Below are 19403 nucleotides of genomic sequence, written 5' to 3'. Positions count from 1 at the left end.
TTAGTATATAATCTAGTTATTGTAGGTTTGCTATTAATACCAACACAGATGTACATAAATTTATGTGTTTCTTTGTTGTTTAATTTTAAAGTTAGTGTTTAGTCTTGCCTATATTTAGATTGAATGAATGTGGTTATTAAGCTTTCACTTTTATATTATACAATGGAAGACTGTAGGAAATATTTTTTGTATGACTTAAAGGTTTGGTTGCTGTTTAGTTACATATTTAGGAGTTGGTTATAGATTTACTTATTGAATTTATTTACTGATACTGTTGTACATAGGGTAAATATGTTTGAAAGTTGTGGTTTGTTTGGTATGTTTGTTCCTAAACAACACTTATTTTAGTGCTGTTGACACCACTGGATTGAATGGTACAGTCCAAGTGTCGAAACCATAATGATATCCGTGAGGCAGCTGATGATGTAGGTATGTGGGATTGTTAGTATGGCTGTTTTTGTATATGTGGAATAGTATTATAACACATCCTTTTGATATATATATATATATATATATATATATCAAAAGGATGTGTTATAATACTATTCCACATATACAAAAACAGCCATTATATATGTTATATATGAATATATACTTGTGAGTATATGTGTATATATATATATATATATATATATAATGTGTGTGTGTGAGTGTATATAATATGTAGGTATATATATGTTTACATGTGTGTGTGTATATATATATATATATATATATATATGTATGTATATGCATACATGCACATATACACACATACATGCATGGCTATGTGGTAAGAGGTCTGCTTCCCAATCACATGGTTCTGGGTCCAATCCCACTGCATGGTACTTTGGGAAAGTGTAGCCTTGTGAGTGGATTATATGAGGTTGAAAAATTGGGTCAGTTTCTGTTTGAAATTGTATTGAAACCATTTCAATTACTATTTTTGGTTTCTTGCCAATTTAGCCAGAAATTACAGATGAAAGCACAAGTCGCTGACGCCTTCTTGGATAAATTCCAGCTGAAACCAGAAGAATGCAAAGTTCTGCGTGGTTCTAAAACCACTGGTCTACACAAGGTAATTACAACTTTCCATTGTTGTTGTCTTTGCTGTTTCTCATCAAGGACAAATTTGGGATCTAGTTAAATTGCTTCACAAAATCATCCCCCTTTAATTTTGCTCAGATTGCTTTCAATTTTGGTGTATTGAGGCAACTCAGGATTTTGATTATGATCAACCAATTTCTTTATCTCGTAAATTAAAGAATCTGATGTTATTTGGAATTAAAGTTGGGAAATTTGGGTAATTTTAGCCAATCAACAGAGAGCAAGGCATTAACAGCTTGTTACCGTGACAACTGCACGTTGTGTTGTGCTTCACTTCACCCACATCTGTGCTGCACATGTGTATGTATGTGTGGGTGTTGTGTGTGAGGAGGTATATGTGTGTGTGTGTATGTGTGTATATTTGTGTGCATGTATGTGTTATGCATGTTGTGTGTGTATGAGTATATGTGTATTCATGTGTGTGCATGTATGCGTGTTGAGTGTGTGTTGCGTGTGTGTAGGGGTATATATGTGTATTCATGTGTGTGTGCATGTATGTATGTTGTGTGTGGGATCTAGTTAAATTGATTCTCATGTATATATAAACTTATATATGAATACATACATCCACATGCACTTTTATATATTAATGATGTACATGACAGGTATACATAATACGGAAATACGCATAAAGTAAACACAGGTAACAGATCATTTCACAAACGCTAAACTATAAATTTCACAGGGTACAACCTTAAAGTTGACACCAGTGTTTCACTATTGGCTAAAAATACAGTTTTTTCGATTTTTAAACCTCTGTAACTTTTTCCTCAAATTTTTTTCTCCACAAGATCATGGATTCACAGCAACTACATCAATATAACCGATTTTCAGATTTTTTTTACTTCCTTTTAAAAAATGCAGATTCTGTGAATCAATTTAACTAAATCCCGAATTTGTAACCTATTGTAAAGTATTTATGTGGAGCCTCTGTATTTCTTCTGAGACCATAGAACTCTACCTGAAAATTACCTGTCCATGGTGCAACTCTCAGCAAGTTTTTTTTGTAATGGAAGGTTAGCATTGCCCATGTATATAAGCCTCCTCTAACCACACCATTGATGTTTTCCAAGGGAAAGGACAAGAATTGTTACTGCTTGGTACCAATGCTACTACAGGCGTTGTTGTCAAACTGCAAAGAGCACAGGGCATTCAAAAGAACTCTCAAACATTCAACCTATCCACCACCCTGTATTTCCATATTTGTATTTAATTTCCTGATATTGAAAGGATGAAAGGCTATTTTGAACTCATGGAGAACCATACCAAATACCTTGAAGATATACTATTTTCTGGTCTACCAAGTCTCTTATAATACACCTCTTTATATTATTGTCGGCAGATTCAAAGAGCTGTTACCTGTGTTAGCAGGGTGCCTCTTCCTGCAAATGGAAATCTCTAGATTACAAATATCAAGCTGCTCTCTGAAGTAAACTGCAATTTAATATACATTATAGGTGAGGCATGGCTGTGTGGTAAGAAGTTTCTTTCTTAATCACATGGTTCTGGGTCCAGTCCCACTGCATGGCACCTTGGCCAAGTGTTTTTTCCTGTAGCCTCAAGCCAACCAAAGCTTTGTGAGTGGATTTGGTAGATGGAAACAGAAAAAGCTTATATATATATATATATAAGAAAAAGAGATTAAAAGATCCAGGCAGATATCAATAAAGCACTCAGGTTAAACGAATTTGGTTAACAATATCCAACAATCAGACACCAATGACTGTAAGTCGAATACACATCCAAGATAAATCCTCATGCATCACAAGTAGATCCAAATATCATTTAGACGAATTTCAAAAAATCCAGTGTATTTGACGATAAAAAATATATATAGACAAAAGTACATCTTTATTGTAGAATTCACCTTAAAAAGCCGACAATTGTTTCTATTGCATTTACACACACACACACACACGCACACACAATATCACTGGAGTTAATATTTCAAAAAATATGCTGACACATTATCAAGGCAGTTCAAAATTAGTGAAATTCAAAGTGGATCATCATCATCGTCATTTAATGTCTGTTTTCCATGCTGGCATGAGTTGGACAGTTGACTGAAAACTGGCAAGCTGAGGAGCTGCACCAGATTTCACTCTGATTTGGCATGGTTTCTACAGCTGGATGCTCTACCTAATGCCAGCCACTCCAAGAGTGTAGTGGGTACTTTTTACGTAGCAGTTACAAAACACTGGCATCAGCCATGACTACGATCTCACTTTGCATCACAGGTCTTCTCAAGCATGGTATATTGCCAAAGGTCTCAGTCACTTGTCACTGCCTCTGTGAGGCCCGAAGTTTGAAGTCTGCTTTTTATGTGTCACTGGCACAGTTACCAGTTACACGACACTGGTATCAGCCACAACTGCCATTTCACTTGGCTTCACAGGTCTCCTCAAGCATGACATATCACCAAAGGTCTCAGTCACTAGTCATTGCCTACATGAGGCCCAACGGTTGAAGATTATGCTTCATCACACTGTCCCATGTCTTCTTGGTTCTACCTCTTCCACAGGTTCCCTCCACAGCTCGAGATTGGCACTTCTTCGCACAGCTGTCCTTGTCCGTATGCATTGTATGACCATACCAGCACAGTCTTATGCCAGACTTTTCTCTCAAAATGCTTACACTGTGTCATACATGCACACTGACATTGCACATCCGGCGAAGCATATTCGCTTCATTTCTTTCAAGCCTTCGCATGTCTTTGGTGGTCACAGCTCATGTTTCATTGCTGTGTAGCATGTCTGTTTGCACACAGGCATTGTACAATCTGCTCTTCACTCTGAGGGAGAGGCCCTTTGTTACCAACAGAAGTAGGAGCTCTCTGACTTTGCCCAGCACCTATACTCTTGGAGCATACCCTTTTGCTACTGACTCGGTTACCCAGATAATGGAAGCTATCAACTACTTCTAGTTTTCCCCATTGGCATTTGACAGAGTCTCTTTTCAGTACGTTTCTAGTGTTCATTGTACTTGTGCACCTTTCACACAAAAACTGTTTTCCCTGTTAACCTTCCTCTGATATTGCTGTACCTCTTATGTGTTGGTGTTGTTTTTTTTTTTATTAACTATGTTATGCTTATATACTGTACATATTGGTTTCAAATTTTAGTACAAGGCCAATAGTTTTAGGGGAGGAGCTAAGTTGATTAAATCAACCTGAGTGCTCAACTGGTACTTATGTTATCGATTCTGAAAGGATGAAAGGTAAAGTCAACCTCAGCAGAATTTGAACTCAGAATGTAGAGATGAATGAAATGCTGTTAAGCATCTTGCCTGGCTTGCTAACGATTCTACCAGTTTGCTGCCTTATACATTCTGTACATATTAATGTATACGGTGACAGAGTGTAGAAGATGCATCAGAATTTACCAAAGCAGAGGTTAATCTACCACCAACCACCACCACCACCTACGTTCATCACTGTTCATCACAAGATTTAAGGGTCACATTTTATACTTGGTGTGTTAGGCAACCCTTTATTTTATTAGGGAAGGGGATGTTTTTAAGGTTAGAAAGTCATCTTATATTCCAGAATATATTTTTTTGTTCTGTTGTTTTGTGACTTAAAACATTGTAAAATATCATTTCAGGACTTCTTTAAAGTGTTGTCCAGAGTGAAACAAATCCACAACGACTGTAAAGTATTACTGCGAACCAACCAGCAGACAGCAGGGTAAAGATGTAGCATTTCTTTTAAACAGATGCTTGATTGTGTTACTATTTCTAAATAATAATTATCGTTTAAGGAAGGTTTGGCTGCTATGTCTAAATTGTAGAAAGTGATATGATAGAGATTTGTTTGCTGTTTCTTAATTGTTTTGTGTGATTTGAAGGAGATTTGGTCATTATTTCTAGATGATAGGATATGATTTGAGGGAGATTTGGCAGCTACTTCTAGATAATTAGGTGTGATTTGAGGAAGATAAGGTAGAAAAGGAAAGTGATTGAATGGAATGTTTGATATAAATTTCTAGCTGCAGTCAAAGTTCAGTGGTACGTGTTTACAGCTAGGCAGACTGTACCACTCCATGTTGTCTGCTTGGTTGACTACATTATGATTAACATTCTGTTAATAGTAATAAATTATCTACTGACACAGCCAATACTGTACAATAATACTGTCTGTGTTACTGTGTGGTGCCCAGTACCATGTATAGACAATAACATGATTAATTATATTATCCAGATTAGAAATCATGGAATCAATGGCATTACAACAAGAATCAGCTTACGAGCGACTTTACCGCTGGACTCAGAGTAAGTTAACTTTAGTCACTGTTGTCTTTTATATATTTATATGCTAGTGTGCGTGTATGTGTGTATCTAAGAAAGATCATCATCGTTTTAATGTCCACTTTTCCATGCTCATATGGGTCAGATGGAATTCTGTTGAGGAAGATTTTTCTATAGCTGGATGCCTTTCCTGTGCCAACCCTCATCTCTTTCCCAAGTAAAGTAATATTTCCCTATGACCAGACATATTTTTCATGGAAGTTTTGGGAGCAAAGGACACAGCTTGAATGGGAGAGGCATTCGTTTCCAAATATCACATGAAGTTAAGCCAAACTGACTATGTGACTCATTACCTTGCCAGCTTCTGTCAAACCATCCAACCCATGCCAGCATGGAAAAACGGACGTTAAATGATGATGATGATGATGATGATATACATGCATGTACACATGCATACCTAAATGTATGTTTCTCCAGTTTATATGTTTACATAATCACATATATATTTATATACATGTGTGTGTGTATTTATGCTTGTATGTATTTATTTTCAAGCAGTAACATTTAAATATGAATATATATATACATAGATATATTTGTATTACAGTTCTATATTTAAGAGATGAGGAATTATTTACATTATTTACATTATCTACATTTGACGGATATTCGTCCTCATCTTGTTTGTTGTTAACACAACGTTTCGGCTGATATACCCTCCAGCCTTCGTCAGGTGTCTTGGGGAAATTTCGAACCTTGGTTCTCATTCCTATCGATGTTACTATTATTATTATATTATTATTATTATTATTATTATTAATCAGGTCGCTGCCGTGAATCGAACTCGGAACCTTGGGGTTAGTAGCCCGCGCTCTTAACCACTACGCCATATGCCCGTGGGCAATTATGGGGTGAATTTTAAGGCTTATAAATCTATTATTTTTCTATCCTTCCTCAATACCGGTTCCCATATGCTATTCATATCTGCACTCGGTCTGCTTAGGAGGTTGTTGTGTCCTAGCATATGTGCTGCTTCTTTTAGTTTTCGTATTTTCCAGTGTTGTTCCCTGTCTATTATTTTAACTTCATCCCACAGGGGGAGGTGGTTTCCATTTTTCCATACATGATCAGCTATACCCGATTTATCAATATCTCCTCGTGTCACAGCTTTGCGATGTTCTTCTACCCTTATTTTGAGGGGGCGACATGTTTCGCCTTTGTATAACCTACCACAGCTGCATGGGATGGAGTACACGCAGTTTTTGGTCATATTCTCTTCTGTTGGTGGTTTTACCCGAAGGAGATATTTGCGAAGTGTTGTATTGCTCTTGAATACTGCCCTGATGTCATATGGGCCGCATATCTTTTGTATCTTTTCGGAGAGGCCTTTCACATAGGGTAGACAGACTGTAGACAGTTTATTGGTTTCATCCTCTCTTTTCTTCATAATTGGAGTAGATAGTATGTTCTTGGGGTAGTTGTTTCTTAATAGATTGTTACTGAGCTTGATCATTTCCTCGTGGTGGGTATCACGATCACTACTTATATTCTTTGCTCGGTGTTTTAGGCACTGAGCAATTCCTCTCTTTACACTGTATGGATGGTAGAAATTGAAGTTAAGGTATCGTCCAGTGAAGGTTGGCTTGCGATATACGGATGTCCTGAATCCATACTCGGTGCATGTTATTAATACGTCCAGGAATGCCAGCTGATTGTTCTGTTCCTTTTCCATGGTGAACTGTATGGATGGATTTATTGAGTTCACATGATCTAACAGCATTTGGACATCTTGCTGGTGGGGCCAGAGAATAAAGGTGTCATCAACGTATCGCAGCCATAGGGTTGGTTTTAGTGGTGTTGATCCTAAAGCCAAATTCTCGAAGTATTCCATGTATATATTGGCTATTATCGGTGATAATGGCGAACCCATAGCTAAACCATCTTCTTGTCGGTATATATCAGTGTCCATACTGAAGTAGGTAGTTTCTACACAGAAAGTCAACATTTCCATCAAGTTTGTTATTGGTATACTAGTGCGTTCTTTTAGATGGGTGTCTGTCACTAGTTTTTCTTGAATCAACGATAGTGCTTCACCAGTTGGGACTTTGGTGAATAGACTTATCACATCTAGACTCACCATCTGGTTGGATTCAATGGGGGTATCCTTGATCAATTCTGTGAAGTGGATGGAATTCTTCACGTATGATGTTGTCTTTCCTGCTAATGGACTGATTATATCCACCAAGAAGCGGCTCAGTGGATGGCATGCTGAACCTCTACAGCTCACTATAGGTCTTAGTGGAATACCTTCCTTGTGAATCTTAGGGAGACCGTACATGTGTGGTAGTTTACTGTAGTATTGAGTCAGCTGTCTGTACTTCATTGGTGTGAAGTGATCCTTGTTCTTGATCAAGATCTGTGACAACTTCCTCTCTGTTTTCAGAGTTGGGTCTTTCTTTACTCTACTGTAGCTACCATCACTTATAAGACTTGCCAATTTTTCGGAGTAGTCAGACTTGTTCATCACCACTGTAGCATTTCCCTTGTCCGCTGGGAGAACTATGATGGAATTGTCTCCTTGTAGCCTTTTCATAGCGAACTTTTCTTCCTTAGTGATGTTTGGTTTGGGAAGTTTCGCTTTCTCCAGTACCTGTCTCACCTTCCACCTTAGTTCATCTCCCTGAGCTTTCGGTATCTTTACCGCTATCTCTTCAATAGGGGCTATTATGTCCAAGTATGGAATGCGCTTGATGGTTGTCGCAAAGTTGAGACCTTTGTTCAGTACGGCTTCTTCGGAGTCTTCCAGACGTCGGCTACTTACATTAATCACTGCTTTCACAGGTGGGTGATGGACTTCAGTCTTCATTCTCCGACCTTTGAGTTTCATAAACTTCTTAATCTGGCGTGTCTTCACCGTTTCAAATTCTTTCATGTATATATTTGTATGTATATAAACAAATGAGTTGGTTTAATTCCAGATGAATGTCGGGCACTGACTGGAGATTCTCCTGACATTTTCCCTCTACTCTGTTCTGCCATGGAAGCTCTTCAAGACCGACCATTGTTGCTAAAGCAAGTACAAACTAATATCTAGTTTATTTTCGTAACCCTGCAGATACTAGATAGATAGAATTGAATAAATAACTTGAGAAACAAATAAGTCTGCTTGATATCATGGTTGTAGTTGGTACTAGGAGAATAATTCCATTAGACAAAAATGAGAAAAAGACTAGGTCACTGAAAAAATACTTTGTCTACTGGAGGATGGTAGGGGTTCACTCCCCTGCTTGCAATATATACAGGGTACAGGCTACACCTTTAATCAGAATATCTGCCTGGGGTTAAAATTGTAGTGATATCGAGCAGCCATATTGATGTGGCGATTAACTTTACTTGTCAGTATAGAAACTACTCTCATCTCTTATCAAGATTTTCCAACTGGCTCCTTTGCTAGTCATATTATACATTCATTTTAATAAGTTCTTGGATAACTGTCCATTGATTACACATAGACTTGTTGAATCACATTAAATGTGGAATATTTCATGTTGGCAAGGGGGAAAAGAGGCATCCATTTCTATTGGTTCACAAACTCTTCAACTTTTATTCATTCATCTTACGACGTGGTTGAACAACCAATCTCTATCAGTCAGGATTCACTGTATGGGTTGTGTTATTCACAAGACCTCCATCCTCATCTTTGTAATGCCAATCTGTCACAAGATTAACCATTTACAAATGAGTGGACAGAAGCAGCATGAAATTAAGTGTTTTAGCCAGGAGCACAACCCATAACTGGTCAGGAAATAGAACTCATGAGCTTGTGATCACGAATGTAACACCCTCACCACTAAGCCATCTAGAATACTAGGTTCTTAACAGTTATTACATCTGCACAGTTTTGCTTTGCCATTGTGTACCTGTAGTCACTGCTGTCATGTAATGTCCTATGTTCTGAACAGTTATTACTGCTACATGCATCACTCTTGTTATATAACTGTGGTTGCTACTGTTACATGTAATATTACCCTGTCTTTGTACAGTTGTTGTGACATGCTGTCTGATGTAACAATATATTTTTCTTTGCAGTTACTCCCTGGATGAATATGGTACTGCTCGGCGCACAGCTATTGTCCGTGGTTTAATTGATGCTTTGACCCGAGGAGGTCAGTTTGGTTTGTTGTTTTCAAATGTTTCCTCAGTAAATTCCCTCTGAGAACACCTTTATCAATTTCTCTTATTCAATTTCAGGTCAGTTGATTACACTGTATAACAAGATTTTTGTCCTTGGGTAGCAACTGTTATTTCGTATTTGCTTACCCCTAGAAAGTATGAGAAATGGCTAATATTTCCTTCAAACTTTGCTTTTGTTACATTTATCCAAACCCCAAACAATTCCTTTCAACACATGGCTATGATGCTCCCCAACTATTCCTGCTCATGATCAGAGATGCATATACTGACAGCCACTAAAGGACATGCTCAAGTAGTTAAGGTCAAGCAATTGGCAAGCAAATCTGTGGTATGGAGCACAATATTTGCTATAACATTATTTCTGCTTCAGCAACTCCACTGAATCTGTCTGAAATATAATGGAAAATAGGTCAGTTTCAAAACATTGACGTCCAAGTCACGAAAGTAAAGTTTGAAGGGAACAATAGTCATTTCGGTTGATTTCTAGATGGAAGCAGGAAATAATACTTACTGACCAGAGACAAAAAAAAAAAAATTTTAATTTTGTTACTCAGTGTTGCATGAAGTATTCAAGCTGTGACCATCTCATCTATTTTAAGATATAGTATATATAGGACTACATTATCAATTATGACTTTTTTAAAGAATGAGATTTGGTTGCTGTATTTAGCTGGTCAAGCAACTATGTAGCCATGTAGAAGCTCCCCTGTTGAACACTGCGACCACCTGACATACACTGATGTCACCTTACATAGGAGTATGGGAGAATATTGTTAGACAGTGAGGTAACAGACCTGACCAGACAAGACCAGACAATTGTGTCATTTGCTACGAAACAACTCTCTCTGCCTCTCCTTCTCTCCATTAGTGGTTGGTGAAAAAGACCTTGTGAGCTCTGAGACACTTAACGAAGATATCAATTTACATGTGTGATTAAGGTAGTGAGCTGGCAGAATCATTAGCACGCCAGGCGAAATGCTTAGCAGTATTTCATCCGTCTTCACGTTTTGTGTTCAAATTCCACCGAGGTCATCTTTGCCTTTCATCTTTTTGGAGTCAATAAAATAAGTACCAGTGAAGTACTGGGGATTACCAGTAATTGACTTACCCCCTCCCTAAAAATTGCTGACCAAGTGCCAAAATTTGAAAGCAATTTACATGTGTGGTTGGTGAACTGACAGAGTCACTAAGCCATTTTCATACCAAATTACTTGAGACCACCCCTAGTCCTATGATACACACTTCAGTACAAGGCGTCTTTAATCACTAGTGTTGTTGTTTAATATTAGGTCAGCTCTGACGATTTTGGTCATTATTATAGGGCATAATGGGCCCTGACTGAAATAAAAAGAAAAGGTTTTTTTTTTCTTCTTTCAAATGATGTAGAAGCGTTAGATTTTACTTGGATATATTTTCTTTGTTTTAATGTATTTACATTTCTGTTCAGGCCCTGGAGGTACTCCACGTCCTATTGAATTACATTCCCATGATCCTCTGCGCTATGTTGGAGATATGTTGGCATGGCTGCACCAAGCTGCTGCATCGGAGAAAGAATACCTGCAAACTCTGATCAAATCCTGCAAACGTAAGTGCCTCTACTTTACAGATTATTGCAAGACAGTTGGGGAGAGTGTTGTTTTTGTTATGGTTTAACCTAGGGTCAGTCATAATACAGTAGACTTATGATCATTCTGGGGTTTTTTTTCACTGGCGCAGTGTATCCCAGAATAAATTAGTTAATGGGATTTTGTTTTTGAATATAATTGATTGTGGATTGAGGGCAATTTGACTGCTATTTCTGAAATGTCATGCAAACACATAAAGGCTCCTCTGTTGCTAGATTTTTGGCTTTCATCATTCAGAGTTTTTAATATCAATACCAGTAACATACTAGGGTTGATTGTACCTTACTGCTTTCAAAAGGGATGTAGACATTGCATATTGTTTTCTGAGATACACTATGACTGAAAAAATAGGACCAGCAAGGCTGAAATTTTTTTATCATAAGGTATGCTCAGTTACAGCTTCTTGTTGTTGTTGTTGGCACTCCGTCGCTTACGACTTCGAGGATTCCAGTTGATCCGATCAACGGAACAGCCTGCTCGTGAAATTAACGTGCAAGTGGCTGAGCACTCCACAGACACGTGTACCCTTAACGTAGTTCTCGGGGATATTCAGCATGACACAGTGTGACAAGGCTGGCCCTTTGAATTACAGGCACAACAGAAACAGGAAGAAAGAGTGAGAGAAAGTTGTGGTGAAAGAATACAGCAGGGTTCGCCACCATCCCCTGCTGGAGCCTCGTGGAGCTTTAGGTGTTTTCACTCAATAAACACTCACAACGCCTGGTCTGGGAATCGAAACCACGATCCTATGACTGCAAGTCTGCTGCCCTAACCACTGGGCCATTGCGCCTCCACTCAGTTACAGCTAATCAGGGATTAAACAACAACAACAACAACAAGACCATGGCTATTCTATTGGGGCTCAAGTGACATTTTATTTAAGTGAGGGATTTCTAACCCCTCTTTTGCCAAACACCCACCAAAAACTCTTGAGTACTTACTACTAGTCTCACCTTTCACCTTTATGTGATAAAAGTTGCGGTTGTAATCAAGCTCGAATAAATGTGTTGCTCATCACTGAATGGATTAAGTGATTTAAAGATTAACAACTAGATTAGTGATAAACAATAGGATTTACAGTTATAAAGCAAGTATAAGCTATCAACTAAAAATATTTATGATTTTTCACTCTGGTTTGAAATTTCAAACTAATAGTGAAACACAATTGCTCCACATATCAATCATCATCATCATCAATATTTAACATCCATTTTCCATGCTGGTATGGGTTGGATGGCTTGATAGGAACTGGCAAGGTTAGGGGCCGCACCAAGTTCCATTGTCTGTTTTGGCTTAGTTTCTACAGCTGGACACCAACCACTTAACTGAGTGTACTGGGTGCTTTATACGTTGCACCAGCCTGAGTGCTTTTTCTGTGGCACCTTTATTTTTAGACTCTCAGCATGGTGCCTTGGGTTCAGGATCCTGGATACGTTATTATGTCTCAGCCCTTGAAACATGAGCAGCATTTAATTCAGGTTTTCATGAGCACTGTAAATGTTAAGTATTCTTATACTGAGGATCTTTCCTGGTGAAAACATATCCTCAACATAGCAAAAACTGCACCACAATGAATGACTTTCATCATTAGGACCAGAAAATTCTTCAGCCCAATTACTAACTTTTACAAAGCTCATGTGAAATCCACTACGGAATTCTACTCTCACGTGTAGGTGCTGCTGCTATACACAAATTACATTCAAAGAAAGGCCATTTGATTGATTGTTAGGAAGCTACTTATCACCACACTTCAACCTCTGCTCTACTAATATGTCTCCTTTGCTGGGCGAAATGCTTAATGGTATTTCGTCTGTGTGGTAAGTAGCTTGCTTACCAACCACATGGTTCTGGGTTCAGTCCCACTGTGTGGCACCTTGGGCAACTGAAGGCGACGAGTTGGCAGAAACGTTAGCATGCCGGGCAAAATGCTTAATGGTATTTTGTCTGTCTTTATGTTCTCAACCTGTTTTCCCTCAGGCCCCACTATAACTTTCCAGGAAAACATATGCCCCCACCAATGGTTGGAAATAAACAACTTTATTTTTAATATTTCATAATTATACACTTTCCTTAAAGAAATATCCACACCAGGGCATTAGAATAACACTATACTATAGAGAACAATCTTCACACAGTATGCTTAACTGGAGGGATTGGTTTGACTGAGCTGAATATAAATGTAATATGTTTGTTGTGAAAAAAAAAATTTTTTTTCACAATTCCATATCTCACTAAAAACAAAAAGAAAAAGAAATTTTGGATCGCATGCCCTATTGGTGTGGCATATGCTCCACATTGGGAATCACTGCTCTATCTTTTCTCCTTTTACCACTACCACAGAAGCTCCCTGACCCTCTGAACTGGCTAAGCTTATGCCACTTCCATTCCATCATTCTCAATATACTCATATCTCTTCGTCACATCTGCCAGCAGCAGTCAACGCAGGAGAAACTTGGAAAATGGCTGCTAAAATTATTCAGAGGTTGTATGCTTCCACCAACAATGTCTATTTAGAATACTCAAGATCATTTACAGGGACAGAGTCACGAACTCTGAAGTTCTGAGAAGAGCCAAACTATGAAACCTGCATGAGACTTGTGGTGTTATGGGCTGTGACGAGCTATGTGTTGTGGTGGAGAGGGGTGAGGCAAATGGAGGTGAAGCCAGACCGGAAGGGCCAAACCGGAAGGGTCAGATCGGAAGTCGGCGACACGCGGTTGAAGGCTAGCATGTGGGGCCAGTGAGAAAACAGCGACGTTACGAGAAAGACGTGTTCTGATTAGGAGCGATCATGTACCCCGCTGCGGTCGGCAAGGTAAGGTCCAACGCTTCATTCTGTCCTTTTGCTTCTTGTTGTCTTCTTCCTCCATCGCACCACAAGACTGGCAGAAAGAAGAGCAAGACTTGCAGGTCATGCTTTCTGAATGCCAGAAGGATGAATACTCAAGACATTTATGTAATAGGTACTGCTAGAGAGATGAAAGAAGAATGAGAAGACTGAAGAAGGTATGGCATACCACCTTCAAAAAAGATCTACAGCATCTTAGCATCACCTGGGAAGATGCAGGTGACTTTGCTCAAAACTGAGATGATGGAAGATGTCTTGTTGCTTGATGTACAGGCTAACTGTATGGGAAGAAATAAGATTCAGACAAAGACGTCCTCTCGTCTACATTCTGTCTCACCTTCCTACCACCCACTAATGACAATGTCCAGGCCTTTGATTCTAGAATGTTGGCTTTCTCTTCTAGAATTCTTTTCCTGGATATGGACATGTATTATTTAAAAAAACTGAACTTTGAACTTGAAATAGAAATGTGGTAATAAGACACAGTGAAAAGAACAAAAAAAACGAGAAAGTTGAAATGAGCAAATATGAAAAATATTTATTTGGGTATGATCAGATGCATTCAAATATTAACCATTCCAGCTTTTATTCAGATATAGTGTATCTTGGACTACATTATTTTATGTGATTTTAATTTTGTAAGATGGTAGAGTATGATTTAAGGGAGATTTGATTGCTATTTCTCACAGGTCAAGTGATCTGTCTTTCAGGGTACAAAGGTCTGTGGAATATTCAGCTACATACATGCAATGAGATGATAGTTCTGTTTATTGAATAACTGGAATGTTGATTTATTTACACACTTTCTATAAGGAAATAAATGATCAGCGAGAACAGAAGGGAAGAGAGAAATCTTTAGTCTTGGCAGAGACAAAACAACTTCCCTGTTGCTGATCAATGAATGGGAACAATGCAGGGATGTGGAATCTTGCTGTAGAAGAGACAACCTCAATCATGTTGATGAATGAATAATGAATGAATGACTGGAGATGATGTAGAGGAGAAAGAGAGCCCTTTTGTCTTGTTAGAAACAAGACAACATCTCTAATGCTGGTGCACCTAGTACACTCTGTACAATGGCTGGTGACTGGAAGAGCATCCAGCTGTAGAAACTGGGCCAAGGGAAAATAGAAAGTAGGAATGTGACATGGACCTTGATTCATCCTGGGGGGAAGTAATTCCATATAAGAACTAATTTGGACAATGATGATCCATCCAACGCAAATCAGCGTGGAAAAGCAGAGGTAAAATGATGATGATGGTGGTGATGATGTTGATATCTGTGTAACATGTATGCTAAATGATACTAATACAAGACAATCAAATGCCAAAAATATTAAAGATAATACAAGATATTTTGTCTCCTTTTTCTAACACCATTTTAGCTGACCCTGAATTAATCCAGAAAATTCTGGGACATATTACTGAAGGTGTATGCCGTCCTTTTAAGGTAAATATCATCTCTTGTTTTCTTTTCTTTTCATGATGCCAGACCAGCAAAAATGTTGATTCTGATATATAGCTAATCTGGCTGTTTGATCTCCACACACACACACACACACACATGGAAAATGGATGTTAAATGATGATGATCAGGAGTGGCTGTGTGGTAAGTAGCTTGCTTACCAACCACATGGTTCCGGGTTCAGTCCCACTGCGTGGCACCTTGGGCAAGTGTCTTCTACTATAGCCTTGGGCCGACCGAAGCCTTGTGAGTGGATTTGGTAGACAGAAACTGAAAGAAGCCTGTCGTATATATGTATGTGTGTGTGTTTGCGTGTCTGTGTTTGTCCCCCCACCAATATCGCTTGACAACCAATGCTGGTGTGTTTACGTCCCTGTAACTTAGCGGTTCAATAAAAGAGACCGATAGAATAAGTACTAGGCTTACAAAGAATAAGTCCTGGAGTCGATTTGCTCGACCAAAGGTGGTGCTCCAGCATGGTCGCAGTCAAATGACTGAAACAAATAGAAGAATAAAAGAGTATATATATATATATATATATATATATATATATATATATATATATAGTTCAAAAAAACAATAACAAACAAACAAAAAAAACAACAAAGTGAGGACGTGATATGGATAGTATTATTGGACGCTCAGGAAAGGAAAGAGAGAGTGTATGACGTTTCGGGCGTAGCCCTTCGTCGGAAAGATGGAAAGTTCGGAGAATGGAAGAACGGAGAAAGAGGAAATATATATATATATATATATACACACACACACACACACATACACACATATATATTCTTTTATTCTTTTAATTGTTTCAGTCATTTGACTGCGGCCATGCTGGACCACCACCTTTAGTTGAGCAAATTGACTCCAGGACTTATTCTTTGTAAGCCTATTGGTCTCTTTTGCCAAACTGCTAAGTAACGTGGGCATAAACACCAGCATTGGTTGTCAAGCGATGGTTGGAGGACAAACACAGACACACAAGCATATACACACACACACATATATATGTATACTACGAGCTCCTTTCAGTTTCTGTCTACCAAATCCACTCACAAGGCTTTGGTTGGCCCAAAGCTATAGTGGGACTGAACCTGGAACCATGCGGTTGGTAAGCAAGCTACTTACCACACAGCCACTCCTGTGCCTATATGTATAATATATTGATGTATATGATTATAAGAAAAATATTTCCTCCAATACATAGACTTCACTTTGAAGTGTTCAGGATATTCAAACCAGAGGCATTAAAATAATGCAGAAGTAAGAATCAAAGTTATGCAAATCAAGTTCACATATACATTTGTATTTATTCAGCCCTAGACCCAACATGCAGGAATTTTTCCAAAAATATATTCAATGCATCAAACATATCCAAAATATATAGAGTAATCAATGCATTAAAAATATACATATAAAAATATATACATATATAGATCATCATCATCATCATCGTTTAACATCCGCTTTCCATGCTAGCATGGGTTGGACGATTTGACTTAGGACTGGCGAACCGGATGGCTGCACCGGACTCCAATCTGATCTGGCAGAGTTTCTACAGCTGGATGCCCTTCCTAACACCAACCACTCCGAGAGTGTAGTGGGTGCTTTTACATGCCACCGGCACGAAGGCCAGTCAGGAGGTACTGGCAACGGCCACGCTCGAGATGGTGTTTTTTACATGCCACCTGCACTGGCAACTGGCAACGACCTCGCTCGAATGTTTTTTCATGTGCCAGTAAGGTGACGCTGGTAATGATCATGCTCAAATGGTGCTATTTACATGCCACTGGCATGGAAGCCAGACAGCTGCTCTGGTAATGATCACGCTTGGACAGTGCTGTTAGCGCTCCACTGGCACAGGTGCCAATCATCGAATTGGGTTCAATTACGATATATACATTAAAAATATATTGAAAAAGTAAATACATATACCGGTCGACTTACAAATTATAAAACAAAGTCATAAAAAGAGTTAAGAGTCTATAAAAATGTTTGGGTATTACTAATCCAGTTAATAATCCTACGGCCATTTTCTGAGGTTCGATTGTCTTATCCATTATTGGACACCACCTCCTTCATCAGGGAAAATAAGTTTCTAAAAAAGGCTCACATGTACTGCTTATTTTTTAATGGGAATTACCTACTGAGTGTTTTTATAGAGCTATATGCAAAAGACCAGGGAGTGGAAGAGTTTTTGAGTGGCTGGAGGAGGAGATACAATGCATGATAAAATAAGGCTGCTGAAATTGATGTTTCTGTGTCTTTGTGATTGGGTTGTGTTTGTCCCAACTCTTCAGTTTGACAACTGGTGTTTATGTCATCATAACTTAGTGGTTTGGCAAAAAACACTGATAGAATAACTGCCACATTTAATAAGTAAGTGCTGGAGTTGATCTGTTTGACCAAACCTTTGAAGGTGGTGCTCCAGCATGGCTGCACTCCAATGACTTGAAACAAAAAAAAAATATAAAAATAAAAGTAAATCAACAAATATTCAGATTTGAACCCCCAAACCTTATCTTCTGCCCGAAGGCCCTACTTAAGGGTCACACCCTTCAAGTAGGTCGTTGTGCTTTCTTTTTCGATCTTTTCTATTTGTAACTCCCATTTATCTTCTTTTCCAGGTGCGTGTTGATCAAGTCTTAGCTGCTGAGCAAGATGCTGTAGTGTTAAACAAACTGAATAACTTGCTGAAGTTTTACCATAATACTGTAAGGTGAGTTGAGGTTATTTTGTGTGTGTGTGTGTGTTATCATTGCTGTTATTTTTATTATTATTATTATTATGAGCTGGTTGAAGTGTTACAGAATCAGGAAAATGCTTTGCAGTATTTGTTGTGACTCTTTCGATTCTTAATTCAAATTCTGCTGCTGTCAACTTTGCATTTCATTTTTTAGGGGTCAAAGAAATAAGTATCAATTGAGTGCTGGATGGATACTTGTTGCACATCCTGTTTGATTTTGACACTAACATAATAAAGTGATATTGTTAGATAATATTGATATAATTATACTGGGTGGTGTGTCTTGCTTAAAGTTTAACACTTTTATATTTATAAAAAAGACAAAAACATGTTATTTTCTGACATTAGCAAAAAGCCATACATTTTGTATGGGGTGGGGCTATAATTGATTATATTGATCATAGTGCCTAACTTTTTTTAATATTATCAATCCCAGAAGGAGAAAAATCCAAATTCAACTCCCATGGAATTTGAACTTAAACCATATAAGAATAATGATTTTCAACATTGGCATGAGGTCACAAATTCTAGGTGATATTGGGATTAGTTGATTATATTGATCTCAGTCCTTATTCGATTGCATGAAAGGCAAAGTTGATCTTAGCTGGATTTGAACTCCAAAATGTAAAATAATGGTTTCGAATTTAAGGGATTTTAAGTACCAAGTGTTTGATTGGTATTTATTTTATCAATCCTGAAAGGCTGATAGGTAAAGCTGACCTCAGTGGAATTTGAACTCATAGCATAAAGAGCCAGAAGAAATGCCTCTAAGCATTTCGTCTGATTTGCTAACGATTCTGCCAGTTCGTCACCAACAACAATACATTGCAGTGTGAGGGTTTTTCTCCATGGGAATTTATGTTTTTTGTTGCAGGCAAATTCTTGGTGATTCAGCTTCATTGACAGTTACAGTTGAAGAAATGGCCACACTTAGTCACCAGATGTTCTTTAACAGTCTAAATTGTCATGCTAGTAAACTGCTTGACAAGGCAAGTTTATTCTTGAAACTATTTTATTGTTGTTGTTGCTGTTTGTATCCCCCACTGCCCAGATCAAGCAGACCTATGGTCAAAGGTACATGGCTTGTACAGCTTTCACTAACCACTCACTTATCCCTAGCTTCTGCATTTCCCACCAGATAAGTGAGTGGAGGAACCTGTCAAAGGCTTTCTCCTTGTTAACAAATGCCAAATA

At 38.2% G+C, this 19403-nt stretch overlaps 1 protein-coding gene across 2 annotated transcripts in view; it reads left to right on the top strand.

The window, feature by feature from the left end:
- LOC106883730 (conserved oligomeric Golgi complex subunit 6) overlaps positions 1-19403 on the top strand; it is a 49371-nt gene that overhangs the window by 9534 nt on the left and 20434 nt on the right. Inside the window, exons 4-12 of one of the 2 annotated variants that reach the window (XM_089342120.1) lie at positions 946-1057; positions 4689-4771; positions 5285-5355; positions 8310-8403; positions 9421-9497; positions 10973-11110; positions 15384-15448; positions 18091-18182; positions 19084-19198. In XM_089342120.1, the coding sequence (XP_089198246.1) occupies positions 946-1057; positions 4689-4771; positions 5285-5355; positions 8310-8403; positions 9421-9497; positions 10973-11110; positions 15384-15448; positions 18091-18182; positions 19084-19198 (847 nt within the window). Of the gene's footprint in view, positions 1-945; positions 1058-4688; positions 4772-5284; positions 5356-8309; positions 8404-9420; positions 9498-10972; positions 11111-15383; positions 15449-18090; positions 18183-19083; positions 19203-19403 lie in introns of both variants that reach the window. The other variant, XM_089342121.1, reaches the window with a different exon arrangement.

This window comes from Octopus bimaculoides, chromosome 25, assembly GCF_046866305.1.
Source record: "Octopus bimaculoides isolate indiv1 chromosome 25, ASM4686630v1, whole genome shotgun sequence".
Taxonomy (NCBI): Eukaryota; Metazoa; Mollusca; class Cephalopoda; order Octopoda; family Octopodidae; genus Octopus; species Octopus bimaculoides.
The sequence above is the reverse complement of the archived record's forward strand: the minus strand, read 5'-3'. Positions and strand labels throughout refer to the sequence as shown.